This window comes from Poecilia latipinna, unplaced genomic scaffold (assembly GCF_001443285.1).
Source record: "Poecilia latipinna isolate Pla-1442-1.1 unplaced genomic scaffold, P_latipinna-1.0 Scaffold446, whole genome shotgun sequence".
Lineage (NCBI taxonomy): Eukaryota > Metazoa > Chordata > Actinopteri > Cyprinodontiformes > Poeciliidae > Poecilia > Poecilia latipinna.
In genome coordinates, this window is record NW_015113062.1 from 305,071 (window position 1) to 330,700 (window position 25,630).

Below are 25,630 nucleotides of genomic sequence, written 5' to 3' on the forward strand. Positions count from 1 at the left end.
GGTTCTCCTCAAAAGTTGTTGGTGTTTTTTTTGGGGGGGAGAAAAAATCCTTCAATTTTTTTTTTTTTTTTTTTTTTTTTTTTTTTTTGCAAGAGCGCCGAGCTGCAGACCACCTGGAAACACTGCTTGCATCATGTTGTCTCTGAAAACAAAATGGAGTTGCAGTTGTACCTCTTTCCTCCATGTTGACATGCTCGCTCAGCATAAGTTAAGAAATATAAAAACCTTAAAATCGAAGTCTTACCGAGCTGCTTCTGTGGATTTTAGAGCGGGTGGGGATTTCTGTTTTCTATTATGTATGTTTGCATTTATGAAAACAGATCAAACTGCTTTTGAGTTTTGGGAGAAATTAGGTCTGTAGAATATTGAAAATATAACAAAAACATGCTTTTGAGATTCTACATAAAACAAAGAGTGAACAGTTGCAAACTTCTTGGACAAGTTTTCTCACTATTTGTCAGTCAGTGACGCATCAGTGATTCGTTTTCTTGGATACTGACAACAAAAATTGATCACGTGGAGACTCTTTTTTTGAAAATCTCAGATCAACTTGACAATTTTAACACCTCAGATAATCGCATCTGAGGTGTGATTGTCTGAAGGAAATTTGACCCTTCCAGATTGTTCCAGAATGGTGAGAAACGGTCCACTTAAAGTCATAAAATAACACTGCAGAAGTTGAAGCTCACTGCCATCTCTGGATGTCTGTATTTACTGTTTTCTCTATTTCGAAGCCTGACATTTGATGTCATGGAAGGTAAAAGTTCTTGAACTATACGGTCCGGTCTAGACTGAGCCGTTCGCAGCTTCAGGTTATTCCTGGATCCTTTTATTACCTGTCCTGTGGAGAGACGGCCCATCTCTCCACCGCCTCCCTCGGCCTCAGCAGGAGTTCAGTCACACTACACTGATATTGTTAAAGAGAGTCTGAATAGGTTGGTTAAAGGGACATTTGAACACTCATTTCCTCACTCATTTTCCTCCCTGTGGCTGTACAGTCACTGAAGGAAGAGAGAATGGAAATCTCCATCATGCATTTCCAGATCTTCTCCTCCACCAAATGACCTTTTCTTTCTTTTCTCAGATCAGAGCTGACTTGAGCCGGATATTCCTTTGTTTTTCTTTGTCTCTTGTACGCTGCCTGAAGACAAGGCTGTTAGTTATCTCCATCCTGTTTCGACTAAGCAAAATGGCTGCCTGTTTGTCTGTTTGATGCGTGCATTATTCCCCTGATTCCTGCTCCACCGCTGCCAACACTTTGGAGCATCTGTGCTTGCCGGCAGGAGTGTTCATGTTGCCATGTTCCCTTTTTTTCTTTTGCATGTTTTCTGTATCTATTTGTGTGCATGTGTGTGTGCGTGCGCGCGCACGTGTGTGTGTGTGTGTGTGTGTTTGCGTGGGTGTGCATCTCCTCGATGAGAGCGAGATGAAAGACTCCTGTGAGTCACGAGCTGCTGTCTGCCTCCTAAATGGCCCTGGATAGTCACTCAGCGTGCTGAAGAACAGCTCTGCTTAGCGTTTACTAACTCACAAACTAAATGGCAACCACTACTGAAAGGAGGGATGGATGGCAGCAGCAGCACATCTTACACATTACATATCCACAAATAGACATATACAGTTGTTGAAAAGCAAGAAATTGAAGCTGCGATGGATAAAAGTAGTGATGTGGCAAAGGAGCAACAACCTCACAGATCTTATAGAAAGCAAATCTTCTTGCTCATATTTAGTCATAGAGTACACGTATTCCAGTTTGCCGCGCATAATTGTGTTGTGAAGGAATTTGAAAAAGTTACAGATCTGAGAAGGAAGTGTTGGTTATCTGTCACAAAAAGATTGACACGCAGGACAAAGTAAATGGCTTATTCCAAAGCGCAAATACATGTAGTATGGTTTTCTTTAAGCAGTTTCAATCTTCCTGCTCCAGATATTTGGAGTGAATAACCAATAGTTGTCCTGTTGGCAAGTTCTCCATCCTGAGCAGCACATCACTACGGTTCCTTTAGAGTACCTCTTGGAAACTTCTTTGATTGCTATTTTTCCCCCAAAGATGGATGACAAACTGAGCTACGACGAGTGAGATTTTCAACGCTCTGGATATTGTTTTCTGATCCAACTTCACAGCTGTTTCTTTGACCTGGTCTGAGGCCTTCATCTAACAGATGCATTTGTAATCAAACTAAATCCCAAAACTGTCATGGGGTGTGGTTGGTGGTGGTGAGAATGAACGCCAACGACCCAGGTAGTGATGAAGATGATGATGAGTTTAATAAAGAGACCTTAAACACAGTCCAACACAGGCGGCACGGCAGAGAGTTAGCACACAGCTAACTACCGGTAGCAACTGAAAGACAGAGGACTGAAAACGAGAGCTGAACCAACACAGGACTTTACAGTTCGACTGTGGTGGCAAGCAGACAAATGACATGCGACAAGAGACCAAGACAACAGGTGGGACTAAATACACAGGGAGGGTAATCAGGGAATGAGACACAGCTGGGAAGCAATCAACGGAGACTCAGGACAGAAACTGACCACAGAAAAACCTTAAAATAAATACAGAAACACAGATCATGACAAAAACTGGGGCTCCTTTTACTTAAAGGGGACCTGTTATGCAAAATTAACATTTTGCACATTTTTGTACTTTCATTTCTCAACGTCTTCTAAAACCAGTTAAAGCATTAAAAAAATAAAAAAAATCACCCAGAGGTTTTTTGGCAATAAGTTTGTGTGTTTTGGTGGGAAACAAGCCGTTTCAAAAGCCTCCTGATTGTTGAGTCTCATTTGAAGGGCACTGCTGCATTAAAAATGTTGGAATTTCTAAAGGCAGACGGTGGAAGTGGAATTTATTAAGGAGCACCACATTCGAGGAAAGATGCATGCCATGCGAAAAACAAAACAATCCTAATAAATCCTCCTAAAATACAGTAAAGCCTAAAGTTTGAGTGCTATCTAGATCGAGGCAAAGCACCAAACCACAAACTGGATATTTATGTAAAACTGTTCTGTTGTCACAAAGCTGGAAAAACAAAAATCCTCTTGTTCACATATTACCGACTCACATGCATCCAGTCAATGATAATTAAAACCGATGTAGGAGTGCTAAGAGAAGAGACATTGAACACAGGATCACAAACAAGTAAAAATCAGACGCAAGTAGTCGAGTCTACAAACAGCTCACGGCAGCTTGTTATTTCTAATCATACACATTTAATAAAGTAGAAGAGCGAAGATGACGGGGGTCCGCCCTGTTGTTAAATTACTGAAAATATTAAAGCTGTTCCTCTCCAGGCACTTAGACGGACTAATGACCTGTCCGTAGGTGGCGCTCTGCCTCTCATCCTGATGGGTGCCTGATTTGCTACCTCCGGCCCCAGATATCAAAGGAATCTCGCATTTCTTGCAAAATCTTTTTAGCGGGATCAAACAACCTGCCTGCAAATTCTGATGTTCTCCTTTTCATCTGCATCTCTGAGAGGAGCAGGAGGCATCATCTGTTAACAGCCCAACATTATTCTCCATCTACGCTCCATCTTTCACTTTACGCCTCTTTTGTCCTTGCTAATTTGCCTCCCGTTTCCTGCTGCCAGCTACCTCGGCGTCAACCGTTATTGGTTATTTCACTTTCATCAGAGACTGTGGGTAGCAATAACAAAACCTATTGTTGGCGTAGAAATGAGTGAGCTGAATCTTAAGTTGAGCAGCTGCCTCCCTCTGTGTTATCTCTCTCTCCTACTCACACACACACACAGACACACACGCATGCACACAACATGTCTGATTTGGTTTAATTACATTCACATTAGTCATGTTCATGTTTTGCTTTGCCACTGACGTTGGTTGAGCTGCATCACTGAAACAGAAGGAGTTAAGAGATTTACGTACCAGAAAAGCAGCTACTACATGAATAAAGTATTAAAAGGAGGCAACACAACACAAATTTAAACATTTGTAACTTTTAGCAATGTTCTAAACTTCACAGTTCTGCCATAAAGGCACCAACTTGTGCAACACCCCAACAGATGCGACATGAAGCAGAATACTGATTCTGATGTTAATCTTCTCTGCTTTCTCTCTGGTTAACAGGGTCCCATAGAGAACGATGCTGTGATTCATGTGTCGCTGGTAGCCGAGAGCCAGAGGTAATATTCTGTGTGTGTGTGTGTGTGTGTGTGCGCGCCTACATAGGTCCTATGTGCGCATCTTAATGTGTTCCAGCTCATAGAGGCGGGTTATTTTTCGCTTCTCTCTCCCGCTCGGCTCTGTAATTGCGCTGAGCTCAGTCTGACCTCCGCTATCACACCATCATCTGTCACTCTTTTCATTGTGGGCTCGTGCGAACATGTGTGAATGTGTGTGCGGATGCTTGGATATGTGTGTGGGTGTGGGCTTTAAACAGGGTTAAATGACTGTGAAGCTTGTCAACCTGTAGCTTCTGCCACGTCCCTGTAAGGACTCCCTCATCGCGATCATCATTATTTCCTTCTTTTCGCTGCAGACCCATTTTACAGTCTGCTGCACAGAAGCTTTGTGATTGACGCAGATTTACAGTTTGTTTCAAATTTTACTTTTTCCTTCCATTTTTATTTTTTTTATTTTAGTTGCCCGTAAAACAGCTAATAGAGAAAGTTAGAAGTAATATAATGAATTAAGCTGCAGCTTAATTTTGGTTTTTGTACCAGCTCTATCTGTAAAGCCATTTGTTTCCCGCCTGGAAAATTTCCCAAAGTTTTTGATGTTTTGATGGAGTTTATCTTAGTTTGCAAGGAATGCCTTATAGTCACGTTTAAAGCAGTGAGGCGTTGTTAACATTAGGTTCCGACAAGAACAGCCTGTGTGCTCTGTAGCGGTCTGAACACTGCCCACACTCAGATAAAAACACTCAGTCCCTCACAGCAGTCACCAGGCTCTCACCTTTGAGGTGGAAAATCTTTTCTTTTTTTTTTTAAGGTACCAAAAGTTTGTTCCCCAAAAACCCCAGTTTTCTAGTTTTGTTCACATCCAAGCACAGCACTGCTGAATGATGCAGAGATGAGCTTCGTTTTCAACTTAATGTGTAAAATTCTTCATCATTAGGTTGAAAGTTCTCTGAAAATATTACCTCCACTCACTAATAAAAAACGATCACCTTTTGAACACATGAAGAATTTTTTGTTTTTTACTAGCAGGTCACCGGGGATTCGCGGATCGGTGTGAAACACATATCCCGTTGCCTATGAATTGCATATCATACTTTACAACTTTTTTAACAACACATCTTGGCGAGACATCGGTGATTAGTTCCCTGAGGTATTGGAAAAATAATTGATGCATTTAATATTTTATGAGATCCTCAAGCTGGCTTAAGATTGAACGAAATCAAAAATGTGAGAATAATATGAAACAGACATGTTTATGTTGAATTTTACACACTTTAAATGTAAGATTGAAGAGTGTTAATGTGTTAAATTCTCTGTCTCTGTAGACTCCAGGTGTTTTTGAACACATATGGGATTCAGACCCAGACTCCTCAGCAAGTGGAGCCCATCCAGATCTGGCCTCAGAAGGAACTGGTCAAGGTGAGTTTTGTTCAAACTTTACGCTGCCACCAAGTTTCACACAAAACCATCAACATTTGCTCAAATCTCAACAGTCCTTTCCTTCAGCCACATGTTCCATCTTTGGAAAGCTAATATTCTAAAGTGTTTATTCTTTGAACTATGCTTATTTTTTCCCGGCGGCATGAACGGGCATTGCCTGCTCAAAGAGTCAGCCGTGCCCCCCCCTGGACTGGAAGCTGCTTTTTTGTTGTTGCTGTTTTAACCTCAGAGCGGCCAACTTTCTATTACTCCTGTCTCGATTTGATACAACAGGGGCTCCTGCACTTTCTACATCTGTGTCCTCTGTCTCCTGCATTTTTTTAAGCCGTTCCAACAGTTTAATCCGTTGCTAAAACATGTTTTATTATTACTAGTCTTGCTTACATTTAAAGAAATCGACTTCAGAGATTGGAAATATTAGATTGTTGGATTTCTGCAACATAAGAGCTAATGTTTATGCAAATTAGAGCATAATTACTCAACATTTTATACATGTCACTCTTACGTCCTTTTTTATTTGGTATTAATAGTTATGGTTATTTTATTTGAAAGATTACATAAAAGTTTGTTTATGTATTTTTATTAAAGTTAAAAGCTCATTTACTCTGCCCCCTACCAATAACCCAATGCCCCCCACCCCGCCAGACTGCTACACTTGATAATTTGGCTCCATGCATATTTCACTGCATGTAAATTACATTTATGTAGCAGAATATACAGAAAAAGCCATAAAACGTTATGACTTACATTTAAACTGCTTTCTGTACAATTAGAAAACTTATTGATTGATTGGGACCGACCTGGTAGAAGCTCAACTGATAGTCTCATCTAAGTAATGCAATGATTTAGTGATCATGATTTTAATTACTGATTATATGGAAACAGACTTCAATTCTTTATTAGCAGCATTAGTTTTTATAGACAAACTTTTGTCCTTGTACTCAATTTGAAATGGAAAATTCTCACTCTGCTCTTTTCCCTCCAAACCACCAAAAGTGAGTGGAAAGAAAAGGTTAATATTTGAATAGCCTTTGTGTGTCATTCCAGCAGCGCACAAATCTGCCTGGCAGGATTTATCCACCAGCGTCCCAATAGATCCAGGTTCAGTCATTCCATGTGCTTGTCAAACCATCAGTTTGTCCTTTTTAAGTTTTTCCTCTTGATTGTCTCATCACTCAGTGCAGAGCTGCAGCGATGCAGAGTGAGTTATTGTCCCAGCAGTGATTCCCCGTGTTGATTGATCAGCATAATGGTAAAGTCGCTACTGTGCCAAAGTGACAATCCATAAACCAGAGCAGTTTACGGAATTACTCTCCAAAGGTAATTTCTCACAGTTCTGTTGGAGATGAAGGATTTATCTCCTGCTGAAGTCTAGAGGGATCTTAGTTTCCTTGCAACAGCTTTTTAAGCAAAGCGTTCAGAATGGTGATCAGATGGGTGCTTCTGAAGTATTTTTTTCAAATAGCGAAGCTGTAAGACTCCAAGTAACTTCAAAAATCTCATGTTTTTAATTTTGCCATAAAGTATTTCTTCACATCGAGGATTTCATTTCTTCTGAATCTAACCATGTATTTCCTCATACAATATTTCCAGATACTTTTGATGATCAGGTTCATGTTTAACTTTAATGAAAACTGATGACCTAAAAAAAGGAGTAATACTGAATGATTGTCAAATACCCAATTTGTACTTTCCTCTGTGTCTTGACCTTGTGTGAGATGTATTCATAGCTTACAATGAATCCTCCAATGGCAACAGAGTCAGCAAAATGTATGTTGACTGCACCTTTCACATAGCATAAAAATAAAATATGATTGATTTAAATGATTAAATGAGAGAATTAAATACAAATGTATGGTAATATTTAAAGACATCTAAAGGAAAAGTATATTTGAATGCAAATTTCTTAAGCTGCGTTTTAGCTGAGTCCCAAACTCTCAAGACAGTGAAGAAACAAAGGAAGTTGTTTACTGTCGAGGAGCAACAGCCTGGAAAGAGCTGTTATATGGAGTTTTATAGAGTTTTATATCTGGTTCTTGGGAATATGTGAAGTTTTTGGTTTGCAGGAGTTAGATTTGGATTTTAACAAGTCAGTTATAAAGGAATAATTACAAAAATAATAAAGGAAGGAGCTGAACGCTAGTAAAGGAAAAACTTCTGTTTGTTCCAGTTAAAAGTCTTACAGCAGAGTTTTGTAACCACGTGAAAAGTCCAGTACCCCAGATGAGACAAAATGAAAGTATGAATAGCAATCTACATTTTGTGTTTTCACACCAACCTTCTTAGTTTGCCAAGTATTTCACTAATGATAAAAACAGATTTTGGATAATATATTCATTTTTTGTTAACTATTACATATATCTCTTATTTAACATCTGATGAAGATACAGAAACTGAACAAAAATATAAATGCAAACGTTCTGCTTTTGCTCCCAGTTTTCACAGATTTGTTAACAATATTTGAGAGAAATTATTTTGTGTATATAGAAAATGTTTTACATTTGAGTTTAGCTAAAAAAAAAAAAGAAAAATGGGAGCAAAAACAGTGTGTGGGGTAGATACTGAACAAGAGAGGCACCAGGACTGAACCTTGGGGTACACCGCATGTGACTTCTGTAACAGAAAGGTCTCTGTAGTCAACATGATTTTACTGGAGAATCTAATTAAAGCTGTTGCTGTTGAATGAGCAAGATTGTGCAGATGCATTCAGTGACAACTTCAGTCTATTACAGAATGCTGTTTTCATCCTTTCCATCTTGCTTCTTTAATGTTTTACAGATTATACAAGTTGTTCTGACACACCCATTACACCAAGCACTGCTTCTGCAGCAGGTTTTCCTTTACATACCTGCCTTTGCCTGTAGACCCTGTCCCTCATCTGCATGTCTGCTGTTGGAAGTCTACCGTCTCAATGTCATCTGTCTCTCCTCTGTCATATCCGTCACTCAAAGACTCGTCTCCTCCTCTGCTGACATTCCTCATCTGCCAATCTGTTGTGTGACGCCTTCCCTCATCGTCATGTTTTAAAAACAACCATCTTCTCCCGTCGTGCCATCTCTCCAGGTTCTGGTTTCTTTTAGAAGATCTTTCTGCCTTCTGTGTCTTCCCCTGTGTGGCCGTCCTACTCGCTACTCCAACCCCATTATTGCCCCTAGGCTTACATCCTGCCCCACCTCCAATACGCCTATTAAATCAGAGACCTTCTTCCATTGTCTATCATCTCCCTTTGAACTGTCATACCTGCTACTTTTTCTTCCTCTCCCCCTCTTCCTGTTTCTGCTGTGTGGCACTCAGCCTCACAGATGGAATATGGAATTGGGAGTCGGAGCGGGCACCATGCTGAATATTTAATCCGATGCCCAGACAGTCGTTTCTTCCTTGACAGAATCTGTTTATCTCGGCGGCACCGTCATCTTGGTCGCTATAGGCTCTGTGATTTTTGTAAGTTCTGGGATTTTGGTCCATATCAAGATTGTGAATGTTTTCCAGCAAAATGTACTGATAAAACCACTCATTAACAAATTTAAAATATTAATAATTAGTTTCCTCTGCATTCAGTGAGCACTTCTTAAAATTAAACATTGAACATTTGTAACACTTTATTTAAAGGGTGTGCATAAGACTGACATGACACTGTCATAAACCATGACATAACACCTATCATGAAGAAGTCTTAGATATTTATGACTGTTGTCATTAAGTGTCATCCGGTAAATAATGAAACTTTAAATTCAGAGTTGACATTGTTTAAAATGTCTTTGTTTTGACAACTTGATATTAACCAAGAGTCGTCGTCTGTCGTAAATAGGTCATAACAAGCATTAATGATCAAACTTTAAAAAATTATGTTCTTTGTGTATTATTACATTACACCGTCAATTGTAGTTGGTCTTAACTGACAGTCATGTGACTATAATTGCATCATTACCATTTTCCCTTACACACTGGACACAAGGTGATGTAGGGTGGCCGTCTTGAAGTGGTCGACCGCTAGAGCGGTAGAGAACGGCTGGCCGAACTTAGCGTTCATAAATCGGATCAGCCTAGAGCTGGGCGCCGCTCACTCCGTGGAGCGCGAATATCCAACTTGAAAACAACTTCGCTGCAGTAGTTTAAACTGCACAAATGGAGCACTAACCAAGTAGTTCACTCCTGTTTGCTTTGGAGCAAGATGGGAGGATGGTGAACTCTGGGTGACCTAAAAAATCATTTTTAATATCTCAGAAACCAAAGCTGCTCAAACGAAGCACTAACCACTCAGACTATTTGCTGGATTTTTTTGAGGTGGGTGGGGTGTCTGCTTCACTCAGCTAAAATGACCTGCATTGTGAAATAACCTGCTTTCTCAGTGATTGGTTATGTTTATTGATCTCTAGTCTTGTAAAAGTCAGTGCAAAAATATGACTGACAAAAATTTTGTGTGATTTGGATGGATATGTCTGGCTATTTGGCAGCAAATTATGTTTTAACTGTCAGATGAAAAGATATGGATTGTGTTTTATTTACTGTAATAAAAGCTCAATTCTGAGCATTTGTTTCTAAGGGCCTCTGTGAGCCAATATGCTGCTGTCATCAGACACCAGGTGTTTAGGGCCCATGGGTGTAGTTTTGTCCACTAAGCACGCTGCTGGTGGCAGCACAGGGACCTTGATTACTGCTGCATTTCATAACTCAAACACCGAGCTAATATCCGCTGCTGCTTTCTGTCATGGGGGACGATATTTCAGCTCATGAGTGGCAGAATCACAAAACGCCTCGGCAGGACGGAGAGATATTGGGCTCATGCTTCCATTGCGACGTGGAATGAAATTCTGGAGCATGACATTTCAAATCAAGTATGGTATTTTCATTTTCAAAGTGGCACAGATGCAATCACAGGGATCCGTATGGAAAGGTGTGCCGCGCAATGTTTTCTCTGTGAACGGAAAGGTCAGCGAGAGGATGCCGTGAAGGCTGTGCACACTGATCAGGTCTTTGTGTTTCTGCAGGCGTACCGTTTTCTAGCCGTCAATAAGAAGCTGGGTTTGAGTGGGCGTCCGGATAGGCCAGTGGGCTGCATCGGGACGTGCAAGGTATTTGAGTATGTGCTCATTCACCCACACACACACACACACACACACATACACACACACACACACCACACATCAGGATATGAATGCATATGAACATCTATTTGTAGTTGTGCTGCCTGGGTCAAGAGGGATGACTGATGCACACAGCACATATTGATCTGAATCCATTAGTGTGAGCGTGACGCACACACCCAGCATTCTGTTCCTGAATTTAGTTTTCTCTTTCTCTAACACACAGACAGCACCAGTGACTGTTGTTCAGATTCGGTTGATAATCTACACTTAATTATGCCAGCTGCTGCTGTCGTACTCTGACGTTCTGAAATATTCAAGCCCGTTGATCTGAACGACAGACAAACACAACGTAGTGGAACAAAAAGCAATTATGAAAGAAGTTTAATTTCTCAAAGTTCAGTAGAGATGCTTCCATTGATTATTGAGAAGAGTATGAATCATTTCTGACAAGCTGTTTGAAAAAAATATATATTTATAAATCAAAATGGAAGATGTCTTTTACCAAAAGAAACAATTGACTGAAAAATCAGATTAAAATCCAAACATGCCAGTGGTGGATTTAAGAATAATTTTGGGCATAAATCTAATTGAGAATTTGTGGTATTACTTGAAATTAGGAATGCACCAACATGAAAATGTGGGTGTTAATATTGGTGTAATGGCCAATTACTGATATTTAATGACATTATATATCATATTCATTTTATTACCTTTTTAATAACTTGAAAAAAAATACACCTGACTTCACCACTGCTTCTTTTCTTTCCCACAATCCCTCACTGCATCACCATCAGTGCCTCATGACCCGTCAAATACCACAGGACCGATCCACTTCCTTCCAGAAACAAATGGATGGAAGGAACTATTAATTATTAGCATCAACCCAGTTTTATTTATAGGACCAATAGCAGTATGTAAAAAAAAAAAAAAAAAAGACTAAAATCGGCCGATACTGATGTCAGAAATATTCAGATATTCTCAATCCAAACTGAGTGATTATGAGCTTTATTTAAATTGAACCTTCAGTCTGGAAGTTCAAAGTTAGTAGAGCAACTCAAGATGCTTCTGCTATATATTGACTCAGAAGGGTCTGAAATTAAATGCAGATCACACTTTTCAGAATTTTATATATAAAATGTTTAAAAAGAATACGTCATTCCCCCCCAACGAGACAAATTTGGGTCTGAATACTTTTCAAGCCACTCCAACTGCAATGCACCTGCTGCTTTTTCTCACGCAGCACTTAAAAAAAATGCTAGAATTAATAACTTGTTCTCCCCCACTTTCACTCCTAATGAGCAAACATCTGAGTTTGTGCTGAATGAAGGTCACAGAACCTGATAAAGTTGTACCTTTGGAACACTGCAACAAAGCCACTGGCAAACAAATGAATCATGACTCCAAACACATTAAGACAATATTATAATGGAACATTTATTGGAAAGATGGCAACATGCCAGAGGACATCATCATCATCATCATCATCATCATCATCATCACCACCATCAGTTTTCTACCAGCTCTCTGTGTGTACTATGAGCTGATGGTGTGACTTATCAGAAGCGGTCTTGTGACTTCTACACCAAGGACTGATGGCTCGTTTTATGTCCTGCGCAGAATAATACATTTCTAACTGCTTATGGGCCATCCATCTTCAGATATCACAGCAAGTGTGTGTGTGTGTGTGTGTGTGTGTGTGTGTGTGTGTCTGTCTCTTAGATTTATCGCATACTGGGCAAGACGGTGGTGTGCTACCCAATAGTGTTTGATCTAAGTGACTTCTACTTGTCTCAAGATGTTATGCTGCTAATTGACGACATTAAGGTGAGTCAATGTCACATTTCATTGATTTGGAAAAGCTTATGTGATTTAAATACATTCACCTTGTCTGGTTTGAGGAGACATTAAAGAATAGAACTAAAAAGGAAGAAAGACAAGACAATATGCAACCCTTTAATGCACATGCGTCAAACTCAATGTTTGGCTCGCCGCAGCTATTTATGTGGCCCGCTAACCTTTAGAGGGCCATAGAGGTGAATCTTTGAAGTAATAGTTTTGTGCTTAAATATTTTTTTTTATCAGTCAAATCAAATCAGTTTTCATTTATATAGATCCAAAATACATCACTGTGAAAAAAAGATGTTAAAAATTAGATTTTAAGATGTACTAATCAAACACAGAGAAAACTATTATGATTTAGTAGTTTAACGGGTTCGTTCTGCCTCAACCGGACCTTTGATGACGTTCATGATCTGGATGCGAACTGAAAAAAAAACAGGCCTAATCCAAAAAAGGCAAAAAAAAAAAAAAAAAGGAACAGATATGTGCTGTTTCAGGCAGTGAAGAGGACAGCCTGGTCTAGACGGGTCAGAAACCTGGGACACAATCAGGTCACAGACTATCAAAACATCCTGCTGATCCAGAGCCAGCAGTTCAATCAGGAATGCAGTAAATCATTATCTCTGGCAAATTTATGGTGCCAGAACATTCAGTCAATCAGCAGGACTCCAGTGGAGTAATCATGTAAACATTACTGAAATACGCTCTTGTCCAGGAGTGTTGTAGATTAGAGAACATTTTTTTTCTTAAAATCCGTTCACTCCTTAGTGCTAGATATTTAAAAATGTCCTCATTTCCTGTTTCAGTGAAGAAAGCAGGTGTTTATACAGCTTTGTTTTCCAAATATTTAATAATTTTTTTTTTCCCATTGTAACGCGAATCCGGCAATAAGCTGTGTTTTCAGGAACGCTCCAGACATCCTACTGTGATCTCTCCACATCAAAACTGTGTTTGTGTTTAACGCTGAGCTGCCTGAGGAGCTCCGCAACTTAAACCCAGCTTCACAGCAGAGGAGGCTGAACTTTCCAAATGCCACTGACTCAGTTGTTCCACAAAAAAATAAAGGAAATTGAATGTTTTACAGCTGCAGCACGTGGGTCTGAGATGCTCTGTGTGTGTGTGTGTGTGTGTGCGTGCGTGTGTGTGTGTGTGTGTGTGTGTGTGTGTGTGTGTGTGTGTGTGTGTGTGTGTGTGTGTGTATGCAGAACGCCCTGCAGTTCATCAAGCAGTGCTGGAAGATGCAGGGACGTCCACTCTTCCTGGTTCTCATCCGCGAGGATAACATCAAGTAATACACACGCTCACATTCCAGATCTTTTCCGCTGTTTTACTTTGATGTGACCGTTTTCCCAAGGCGTTCTCTCTTCTGTCTCGTTTTGCGTCACTATCGCTATATTTATCGCCTGCAGTGAAGCTTTTAAAAAGCCAGTTCATTTTGTTTTGTTTTGTTTTTTTGTCTACCTTTTCTCCCTGTCTGCTGCCACCCCTTTTTCCATTTTGTGTGTGCCATTAATCTTAAGTAGAAGAATGGTGCTACTGTATTTGCCTGCTGATTGGGTGATAATGTTTCTCATTTGTATCACTACAGCCTGGCTGGTGGGCTGATTACAGAAGTATTGACTGTTACCCAAGGAGCCATATGTTAAATGCGCTTCAAATGTTTAAACAGCCTCACTGCGGCGCTCAAAAATGAATCAATGGGCGCTCATAGCAGCAGCTCGATAGCCATTAGTTTGCCATTGATCAGGACGATGACCCGTACGGCAGGTGACAGAGGACGGAATAAATGATATTGAAGTTTAGTTATATTTCCAGATTGCATGGTTACTACACGTTTGCTTTGAATTCTAAGATTGATTGTGACTAGCAAAGAAATCAAGAATGAATCAAGTTTTAAAGATATTATCCAGTCGCATGTTTTTTTTTTTTTCCCTCTAACAGATATATGCTGGCAGTAAGAACCAAGCTTACTGTAATAAAATATGGATTTCCCCTTAATAAGTTTTTCTTAAACGTACCCTGTAAATCCCAGTTGACTGTGTTTAGGTCAATAACGTCACCAGAGGCACAAACACTGAGTTGATCAGCTGGATTTATTGAATTTGATGGCAGTTTTCATGAGTTTTGAAGGGTAACCACTTGCATTTCCAAGGATTTCACTCTTTGGTGTTTGTGTAGTTTGACTCCATTTTCACCATCTTCTAATTGGGAAAATTAACACAAAATCAACAATTCTCCACATTTATACGTGCTAATATTGCACATGTTTTGCAAACTCCCCCCACCCCCCAAAAAAGGGTCAAAAACATCAGGTTTAAGTGATGCCAACTCCCACCTGCAGGTGGCAGTAATACTTACTTCTACCACATTGCTGCCTCAGCCTTAGGCAGCAGAATGAATGACTTCAATCTGCCTGGTTGTTATTTTTTCTTATCTTTTTTTCTTCTATCTGTAGATTTTGGAAGGAATTTAATAAGGAAAGATGCAAAACTCCTTGTAAATATTTCTAAATATGTTTCTCTTAACAAACAGGTCGATGTGCTTTATTGCTGACAAATCTTTAAGACAGCCATGTGTTCTCATATATGGCTCAAACGTTCTGCTGCTGCCGTACAGAGAAAAGAAGAAAAAATTATGACTAAATTTAAGAGCTTACAATTTATTTGATGTCACCACAAAACGTCTGAAGGTGGAAGCTTTTTTTATTTTGGGAAGGGTAAAGTGTGTACAGATCAATGTTCAACAAAGGAGTAAAAATGAATAGAAAAATTGACCAAGTTTTTCTACACCTGATAAACTAAAGTGAGTTTGAAGGAAGGAAGGTCTGACTGGCAGCTTCACCTATCAAACATTTTATCTTACCCAGAGGGAGCCGCTTCAATCCAGTCTTGGACATGTTGGCCTCTTTCAAGAAAGGAGTCATCGGCGGGGTCAAAGTTCACGTTGACAGACTTCAGGTATGTGAATGGAGAAAGGCGTCGTGTTTGGAATGAAAAGTGGAAGGATGTGCTTTACTGAGTTAACAACAGCAGCACGCTTTAAATTCTTTATGAAAGAAAACACTAAAGTTTTCAATTAGAACTCTATTGGAGTTCAAATATTGAGAAAGGGATTCAGAGTTAAATATTGGACATGAGGGATGAAGAGCTTTTACAGCTCCAACGACAGTGAATTTAGCAGCCCTAAAGCATTTCCCCACGGCCAGTTTAATGCGTTATGAAAAAGTGTTGCATCAGTGCACTGCGTCCGACTGAAGCTGGAGAGTGAATGTAACGGATAGTATTGGTTTGTAAAGGTGCATTCCGTGGAAAGGTCACTGACGATGTATTTGGTCAAGATACATTTTCTGCTGAGCAGGAGGTCATTGTGTCCATTTCCTCCTCGGTTTCTATCTTTGTGTGTTCTCCGTGAAAATGTTTTCCTCAAAGGATCAGTAGGAAATCCCTTTTTGACTCTTAAGCATTCACGATCTTTACAGGTGAGAGAATTAACTGCACTGTTTCTTTGTTTTGAATTATTTCTTCATCCTGCTGGTTTTTTAAAGCAGAAGCTTTTCCCCTGCTTTTTCTGTCTGCATGGTGTTTCTTTCCTTGACATTGTTATAACGTCCCTTATTTGTTCAGCAGTATTAACTTTCATTTTTCCTTCACCTTTGTCTGACTCACTGTTTGAGTGAACGAAGGAAAGAATCACAAGAACGAACTTGTACGAGAGTAAAGTCTAAATAATAATAACATCGTGTTACAAGATAGAAGGAAGGCTCTTTCAAAAAAAAACAAAATCCATGTATTTTTTTTAAGATTTCACACGTCATCTGGGAGGTCACAAAAAACCTCAGAATAACATCTGAGGAACTTCAGGCATCGCTTGCCTTAGTTGAGGCCAGTGTTCATGATTCAATAGTTTAAAAAAAAGAAAGAAAGGAAGCAAAAAATTTTCTAAGTGTAAAAGCCTCTAAGAATCAAAAAACAATTCTATATGGATTTTAATATTTTCTTAAAGTTTTAAGAAAATATTCAGTGGACTTATGAGACAGTGAAAAGTGGAGCTTTTTGGAATGAGAATAAAACAACCTTTCAGAAACGGGACATAATGCCTGCAGTCAAACATGGTGGTAGTAGTGCGACGTTCTGGAACCTGCTTTGATATTACAGAAATTAGATGATATGTTGTTTGTGAAACCCTAAATTCTGCTCTTTGTCATAAAATTGTGACAGAATTTCTGTTTGTGAGTCTAAAACACACTTGAGTTATATCATAGCTCAATAATAAAGCTTTTATCCAAGCTTAACCAAGTTTCTGCCCCATGTGACGATGACCAATTAGTGGCAGGTGTTTCTGTAGATGTACCAGTCACAAAGTACCAATTTAGTTAGTTTCTTAACCTTAATCATCATTTAAATGTTGATTCAGTTTGTCATCAAAATTAGTTTGATGACATGAAGCATTTAGACCAGAGTTGTTGTCTTTCCAAGCCTTTGTCTTGTTTCTAATATAAATTGCTCTAGAGTCGTTTAAGTTTCCCACAGAGGTTACCATGGGGACATGCAACTGTAAGCATCCCAAAGTTAAACTCGCTGAGACAACTGCACTCCACAGAGCAGACTGCAAGGAAAATGAGGCCAAGGTAGAACTAGAACTACTTTCAACATTGGTAACTTTAACTAACGTCTTTGTCAAACTCCCGACAAGTTTCCCTACTCCAACTCCTCTCAGACTGTATTTGCGGTGCTCAACAGAGACTTCCACACAAGACCCTTCTGTTTTTTTAACTTTAAAGTTTTTTTCCCCCACCCTTTGCCTATTTGCCATTCAGTTCACAGCTAACTCACGGCTTTGAAACTCTTGTGCTCTTCATCATCTCATTGTTATGGAGAGCACAATCGCTCGTCTCCTGCGCCACTTCATTTTGTTTTTTAGTTGACTTCAGCTGGAATGGCTAATATCACTTTTGGACCTGAGGAGGAGGGGAAATTGGAAAATTGAATTGCTTCTTTTTTATTATTAGTCCTCTTTGGATATCTTCTAACTTTTATCGTTACATGCAGCAGCTGTGAATGTTTAAAAAATGAAATTTGTCACTTGGATTTGCACCTTGCAGCTGGATCTCTTCTTTTTTTTTACAGCATTTTTGAAGCATTTTATGTTTACTGAGTCACCCAACAAACCTTGTGTACCAGATTGCTTCCTCCACTCCTGCTGGCACATAAGCCATTATGGATCCTCTATGACTGTTTTGTCTCTTGGATGGTTGGGGCCATATCACCAGAATAATAACTTTATAGTTTTTTTAAATGTGCTATTTTCACAGACCCTGATATCAGGAGCATTTGTGGAGCAGCTGGACTTCCTTCGCGTCAATGAGGCAGAGTAAGAGCTTCCCTTCATGTTTCTTCACGCTTTCCTCGTTAAATGTGAATGCTTTCTCTGCTGTGATTGCAGTAAAAGTGAAAATTCAGGTTAAAGTGCTTTCTCTGTTTCGCCAACGGAAAACAAAAATTTATCGAAAGGAGAACAGTGTCATTATTTTATGTGTTAAGTAAAACTGACATTGTCACATACTTCTTAAAGTGGCTGTACTATGTGTTTTCCTGGCCCATAATGCATTTTATAGCAAAATTAGGTAACTATGTTAACATCAGTTGTCATAAAAGTGTTTTATATATGGCAAAAAAAATCTACTTCCTAATTTAACACATTGAAATTGGTCCTATGTCTCTTTAAAAACTCCTCCTCTTTCTGAAACTCCGCCTCCAGGAGGTCATCACAACAAGGCTCACACAAAGCTGAGTGGTTGCCATGGAGATTAAAAGATTTCTCAAACATGAATGAACGAATCAAGGCAACACTCCACATATGTTTTTGCTGAGGGAATAACATTATAACGTGATGTAAAACTAAAAATAAAAAAGTTGATTTTACACACTTCTCCTTTACAGCTTTTCCTGTTTACATCTTGTTTACGTCTGGCATTAAAACACAGGGTGATTAATTTAAGGTCATAGGTGCCAGTGTTTGGGCAAGATATTTAGGAGTTAAGCTAATGAGATGTGAAGGACATCAGGAATGTAGTTATATGGCTGCCTCAACATTCATAACTAATACACTATATGAGAGGTCATTTTAGTTATATATATAATGTGTTTTTAGATGATGATGATGATGATGATGATTATTATTATTATTATTATTATTATTATTATTATTATTATTATATGTGTGAAGAATAGACATGTTGGATTAAGCTGGATAAATGTGTCCAGTGTTCAGACTGAGGAACCATTGAGGGGTTCAGGAGTGACACCATAAGATTCCAATATTCAACTTTTTTACATTATTTGCATTATTGATATACTTGTACATAAGCACATTTTAGTTCAGAATTATCCATTCTCTATAGCAGATTTAGATTAAAAATTTCACTCACCTATTGAAATGTGACAGTCGTCGCTCAATAGATAATAAACCAAAGCCAGGGGAGGGGGAAAATAATTGAGCTCTATTTATTTAATTTAAAAAAATAGCATTTTTGCCTAATAATCAGTGGAAAAATATTTCATTGACATTACAGCAATCAAACGTATCTTATTATTGCTAATCAGCTTTTCGCATGTTTCCTCTGATATTTTGACTGCTTGTTTTTGGTGATGATCTCCAGATCTTTACCAGTTCTATCTGGTAAACACCTTCACTAGATGTGCATCTTGAAGTTAAATCATCTGAACATAATTCCAACATTAATTATGATTTGCAATTCTAGTTTGAGACTATGACATGAGTTTTGTGTCACTTGTCACATGGTGGCTGATGCCCTTACAGAAGCTTAGTCCCGTCTTATTTTTGTGCTTGAAGGTAGCAGCTATAATTTGGTTCATTTTAAGAAAACAGAGACATGTGCAGTCCGTTTCTGTGTGCTAAAGGATCCCAGAGTTTAAGAGCTTTGAGGAGCTGGAGCTGCCGAAGCACTCGAAGGTGAAGAGGCAGACGAGCACACCCAACGCCTCGGACCTGGAGCAGCAGCCGGAGATCAGCGTGGAGGAGTGGCAGAACAAGCCCACCTATGAGATCCTGCAGAAGTTTTATGTAAGCTGATTGTTTCATCAGAACAATGATCCGGATTATCACTGTGTTCTTGTTAAACAGAGAAATTATTTTAAAGAATTGCATGTAAAACTTTCGATCAAGTCGTAGCATTTCAACTAAAATATGATCAGGTTGTTTTTTTAGCTATTGCACCTTAGTATCAAAATCAATACTCCAATTACTATAAACCATGAACAATGTATTGTTTTAAGTCGGTTAATGATACCGTCATATCCTTTTTTCTCTTGTTTTCTGAAAAATATTAAGTTTGCATTCGAGATCACTCTCATCTTTTTTTTATTCTGCTTGCCTGCATATTTATGTAGGACTGCAACTGCCTGGCCAGTCAGGCTCAGCTCGCCTGTATCCTCCTCAGAAGAGAAGGACCAGACTTCCTGGCAAAAGATGGTATGGGCACTCTGCAAATTAGTTCATAAATAAGGATTCTAGTAAAACACCAGGGTGTTTAGGAGAAATTATACAATGATCTTAGAAGACGATCAGTTTTATACTGTTGATACATGCAGTGATTCCCAATTCTGGTCCTTTGATGGACAAGAGTTGCAACTTTTGGATGTGTTTCCGCTCCAACACATCCACTGGTCACACCAGAGATTTACATTCACTGTAAATAAACTGCAGCCTATAAACCATTGGGCCAAAATCCCAGCAAACTATGGCAAGAAGCTCATGAATAGAAATGTTAAATGTTTGAACCAAGGCATATTATTTAAAAGATAATTCTACCAAATACTAAAGAAATCCATCTAGTAATCTAAATTTGTTTAAATTAAGCAAAAGTTAGAACTAAAATTATATTTTTTTTATGGAGGTGTGTTGGAGCAGGAAAGCATTTACAGTAAATCCCTCAACATATCGTCTCTCAAGGGCCGCAGCTGGGATAAAATTATTTTTTATGTTTAAACTATGTTAATCTTACATGCTTTCCATATTCATTTAAGGGCAAAATTTAGAAAAACTTCTAAAACCAGCCATATTGTGATTCCAGAGAACCTCATGGATGAACTGGAGAGAATCTACAGACGAGCCGGCAGCAGAAAACTTTGGTCTGGTATTCCCATTTCAACACACAAGCAGTGTTTGTTCAAAACATAATCACAGAACATGTAGTGTCATTTAGTGGCCTTATGGCTTCATGAGACAGACTTCTTCTGACAGTAGCTTGAAATGCTTTTTGTTATTTCTTGTATCTGTAGAAATTAATTTAATCACATTGTCCTGACTTCTACAAACTAATAAAACAAACTGTTACGTGATCTGGATAAACTGCAGGCTGGCAGTGCGGCATGCTGCTGCTATTACCAAGAAGTATGCCAGTTCTATAGCCCCTCACATCACCACAATACTGGTTCATGGGAAACAGGTAAAGTTCAGCGGGCGACACATTAAATGTTCCCGCATGTTTTAGTTGCCTAGCTAGCTGGCTGTGAGCTGTGTGAGCTGTGTGTTGACCTGTAAGGTTTCACCATTCTTTGTAATCACAAAAAATAAACCCTTAAAATTAAGATGTTCCTATTTAATTTTACAAATAATAATAATAATACATTTGTTTATTTTATAATCAAAACAGTTGTACATTTTTGTATGATCTAAAAACTTCAAATTAGAAAAACTGTGATTAATGTGAATAAAGACAACAGAAATAAAAAAAAATAGAAATAGGTGGACATAAGACAGCAGGTAGTTACATGTGACCAGTCTCTTTTTAAACATAATTTTTAATGTGAAATTCTTCAGTTTAAGTCGCCAACATTCACTTTGCTCTAATTTACCTAAAAATGGGGTTTTCAGGTTTTTGGCTATATTGTCAATTTGTTACACTGCTGTATCTCTAGTGCATTAACTGATGTAGGAACAATGAAACCTTGGCTCACACAGTCAGGATTTTGGCGAGCCAGCTAGGATGCTTGCAGGAACCTTGAGTTGGATGTAAGCCGGAGTTGAGCTTGTGGTCAGTGTTGGCTTTCTCTTTACATTAAAACCACAGAGGCTGAACCCCTTCCTCCAAGTCCATTCCCAATGGCTCAAAGGCTGGCCGTGCACTGCAAATTAAATAGATTTTGACTCTTACCCTAGGTCCATCTATCTAAATACCTCGGGATGGCCAGAAGAGTAAACAAGTTCATGAAGTGGAAAAAAAGTCAACAACTTTCTTATCCACAAAAGCAAAGATTGTCTACTTTTTAGATTGTCCATCATAGAAATGGATTTTGTATTTTGTGCTTATTTTGGGTGTGGAATCATTTGAAACAACGTCAAATTTCTATTTGAATTGTGGTTTGCTGCTGGCCTCATCCACAAATACTGACCAAATGTTGCAGGTGGTTTTCATATGTCATAACTGAGTATTTGTTCCTCTCATCAGTGGCCAGTGCTTTCTGTGCTCATCGTTTGCTTTTGTTATGCTTCCTGACATGACAACTTTTATTGTATGCTGTTTTATTCATCAACATTTTTAGCTAAGAGAAATGCACTTATGGCATTTAAAGATGGAATAGTCTTTTTGTTTGTTTTGTTTTGCTTGGTAGGAAAACTACTCCCATACTCAACTGTGTATATGCTCTCATTTTTCTAACATGGGCCAGCAAGTGAGGCTTGAAATAGGTTTTCTAAGGATCAGTGCATTGACAGCAAACCATGCCTTTTAAACTTTAACGTTTTGTTGATTTCCCAGCTGTACCTTTGTTTTCCCCACAAATGTAATCATGAAATACAGCAACGTCTCAGGTAGAAAAATTGATTAGGACTTTTACTCAGCATATAATAAGAGCAGGTTGTGTTCCAGCTTATTCATGACCTCATTCACAACACCGTCCCGTGCTTCCACCCCTGCTGTAAGAAATGTAAATCCTTTTTGTGTGTCATTAATCATCCCTGGCTTTGTATTTAGATAACTGCCATCTCAGTGTGCCATTTTTTCCTAATAGGATTCCTGCAGACAAGAGGAAGCATCTAGCGGACCGCGTTGAAACTCATGAATGATAAATTGAAACTTGCGTGAACATTAAAATATTTACTGGAAAGCAAACTTGATATTGGAACTTCTAGAATTTAAATGATTCGTTGTGATTGGGATGAACACTTTTCAGTACATTGCTATTGTAGATGTTTCCTGTAACCCTTGGTGTTATTGGACAATTTACAAAGGATACAAAGGAAGAAGCTACAGTGCTTTGTGAAGGTCCACTTTTGTACATTTTGTCATGGATACAAACTTAAATATTTTTATTTGGTTTTTACTGTGATAAACCAACACCAACCTTTCGATAACTCTGGATCAGGAAGAAGATGCTATAACAGGCTTAAATCAAAGGCAATCTGACTTTCGTTCAGTTTTTGCTGAAGATGTCTCAACACCCCTTCAGGAGTCTTTAGCCCTTTCTCCACAGGAAGTGCTTCAACCAGTTCTCTCTCAGTCAGTGCCAGACAGATTGTTGCGACTTAAGCATCAACTGGCACCGATTAAATGTATTGCAAGCGACTTCAAAGAAACTGGCCACCTAGGGGTACACTCATAAAAGGACATCATAAGCGCATTGACCAAAGCTTGTCCGTGCTCACAGCCTGTACAAGTTCCCGCTGATGAAACACCCTGCCAATGTAGAAAAACCCAACTTGGCTAGATCCGAACTAGACAGTAACTGGCTAGAGTGAGACTTGACGATGGAGAAGGGGCTTTTGCCAGTTCTGTTGAGCAATGTGTCTGCTTTACATTCCTTATTTAACTGCGAAAAGTCCTTTACTTTCGATGAAACTTCTGCCACTTTATGTTGGCTTATCATGTAAAATCCCAATGAAATGCAGTCAAATTTGCAGTTGTAACATGACAAAATGTTAAAAGTGGTTTAAATACTTCTACAAGGCGCTGTGCATATTAAAGTCCAAGCTGTAAATTTGTTACTTGTCCTAAATATCTCAAGAATGTTCTTGTGTCTTTTCGCCCATTAGGTCTGTTGTTCGTCTTGCTGCCAGTCTCTTAACTAAGCTAGTGGACAGCCTTGCCCCCAGTATTACTAGTATTTTAGTGCAAGGCAAGCAGGTAAGTGGACACAGAGACAGAGGGGCCTGAGTAAAATCTACCCCTTCACTAAGCGCAGTATGTTGGGGAAAACTGTTGGCGGCATGTTTGGCCAGTCATTTTAATCTTCACTGATTAGCAGGAAAAGGGAAATCTCGATGTTTACATCGCTGAAGGCTCCTCATGCTGTATCCTATGGGAACTATTTGGGCCAGCTGCTTGCGCATGTCCCTCATCAAAGCTTACATGGACTGTGTTTGGACCCTAGCTGTAGTTGCAGCAAGTCAACAAGCATAACCCATCCCCCGCCCCCCATCACCCATCCCAATCCCCCTTTGGCAACACAATAATTTGCAACTTGTGTGGATACACGATTGACACACTGACTTGTGAATTGTGTGGATTCACCACATCATGCCGGATGCCTTTCAATGCATCATTCTCTCTCAAGTGGTATTCAGAGATTAGCCTCCTCTCGAGAGTTCCAGTTATCTTGCTGCATTTTTACCCTTCTGAACACTTTTAGGTATTTCATTATGCTGAAGTAGCTCAAGGTGTGAATCTGCATATAGATTGCCAATGAGGCAAGAGGGAAGGCTCCTCTCAACATGATTGGAAAAGCCGATTTAAAATTGGAGACGGATGCTGCTCCTCTCCTTACAATAAAGTCTTAAGTAGAGGCAGAACGCAGCGCTGTCCCATTTGAGTGAGTTTTCATTCTGATTATATTTCACATTGTTACTGAAATCTGACAGCGCATCCTGCACGGAATCCAAAACTTCATTTCAGCTGCAGGCTTTCGCGCTATCGCTCGGATCCGTTTAGACACTCGGATGAACGATGCGTCTACCTTTCGGAGTTTCATCAGATGGAGGCAAAAACATAAAAGCGTGTCCTCTCATCAGTGAAATTTGCCATGGTGTAATTTTCCTCTGATGCTCCTCCTGAGCAAAACTACAAAGGTGTCAGATACTCTCTCACTTTGACTCAGAGAGAGGAGGCCAATTTCAAATTGAAGGAACAGAAGACATATTGAAATTGTCTCCTGATAAAGTGGTCTGCATAATAGCACATTATTTCTTTTTTCTTCTTCTTTCTTGCTGAAAACTTTGGTAGATTTTCAGCACTTTTTTTTTGTTTGCACATGATCACCAGGTGACCCTGGGTCTGTTTGGGCATGAGGAGGAGGTGATCTCCAACCCGCTGTCTCCAGGAGTGATCCAGGGCATCATCTACAGCAAGTGCTCTCCCCTGGGCGGGGAGAGGGAAGCTGTCCTCCAGCAGGAGCTGGTCATCCACATCGGCTGGATAATCTCCAACAACCCCGAGCTGTTCAGCGGCATGCTCAAAATCAGAGTCGGGTAGGACGATACCGGGCTGAATTTGAACCTGGAGCAGCTTTTATGTGTTTTACCAATTGGGATTTTCTCATGCAGCATGTTTGCCTGGATGTAATTTTCCCCTCCCTGGTGTTAGCCAGAGAAAAACTCAAGAAACCAATAGCTGTCAAATCCCTCTGAGATTCAGTAATGTGGCTTGTTTTCTGCGTTTCTCTCACGCTCCAAATTACCCACGCTGCAATTTTCTGCGATTGGATGGAGGCGTCATGTTATCAGGAAAATTGAAAATGTTGAAAGTGCCTACGGGCTTGCGTATTGTGTGGGATTTTGTTAACTGCTCACCAACAGTGGCGCGCTTTGTCTCACAGAAATCATGTTTAGCTTTGTGCCCTAACAGCAACAAATCAAAGAGAAAATCCATCTTAGAAGCATTTCGGAACACAAAATGGTGATTTTTTTTTTACCAAAGGTGGATCTAAATTTTAGACTTCTAAAATCGCCTTCAGATTGTTTTGTAAATCCAGCTGCCTGAATCTGTAATTTCTGTAATTTGGTGTTTGAAAATGACTATTTCCAGCTTTTATCTGCCACACTGGTGGTGTGTTTTCTTTTTTTTTTTTTTTTTTTTTTTTTTTTTTTTTTTTTAAAATTATCAAAAAC

General features: G+C 39.3%; 1 protein-coding gene across 3 annotated transcripts in view; it reads left to right on the forward strand.

The window, feature by feature from the left end:
• Positions 1-25,630, forward strand: part of phkb (phosphorylase kinase, beta) — a 121,861-nt gene that overhangs the window by 88,868 nt on the left and 7,363 nt on the right. For 2 of the 3 annotated variants that reach the window (XM_015038581.1, XM_015038583.1), the window contains 12 exons: positions 4,090-4,145; positions 5,468-5,561; positions 10,571-10,654; positions 12,389-12,493; positions 13,714-13,796; positions 15,375-15,465; positions 17,820-17,878; positions 19,429-19,591; positions 19,918-19,999; positions 20,601-20,658; positions 23,561-23,651; positions 24,786-24,991. In XM_015038581.1, the coding sequence (XP_014894067.1) occupies positions 4,090-4,145; positions 5,468-5,561; positions 10,571-10,654; positions 12,389-12,493; positions 13,714-13,796; positions 15,375-15,465; positions 17,820-17,878; positions 19,429-19,591; positions 19,918-19,999; positions 20,601-20,658; positions 23,561-23,651; positions 24,786-24,991 (1,172 nt within the window). Of the gene's footprint in view, positions 1-4,089; positions 4,146-5,467; positions 5,562-10,570; positions 10,655-12,388; positions 12,494-13,713; positions 13,797-15,374; positions 15,466-17,819; positions 17,879-19,428; positions 19,592-19,917; positions 20,000-20,600; positions 20,659-20,884; positions 20,976-23,560; positions 23,652-24,785; positions 24,992-25,630 lie in introns of all 3 variants that reach the window. The other variant, XM_015038582.1, reaches the window with a different exon arrangement.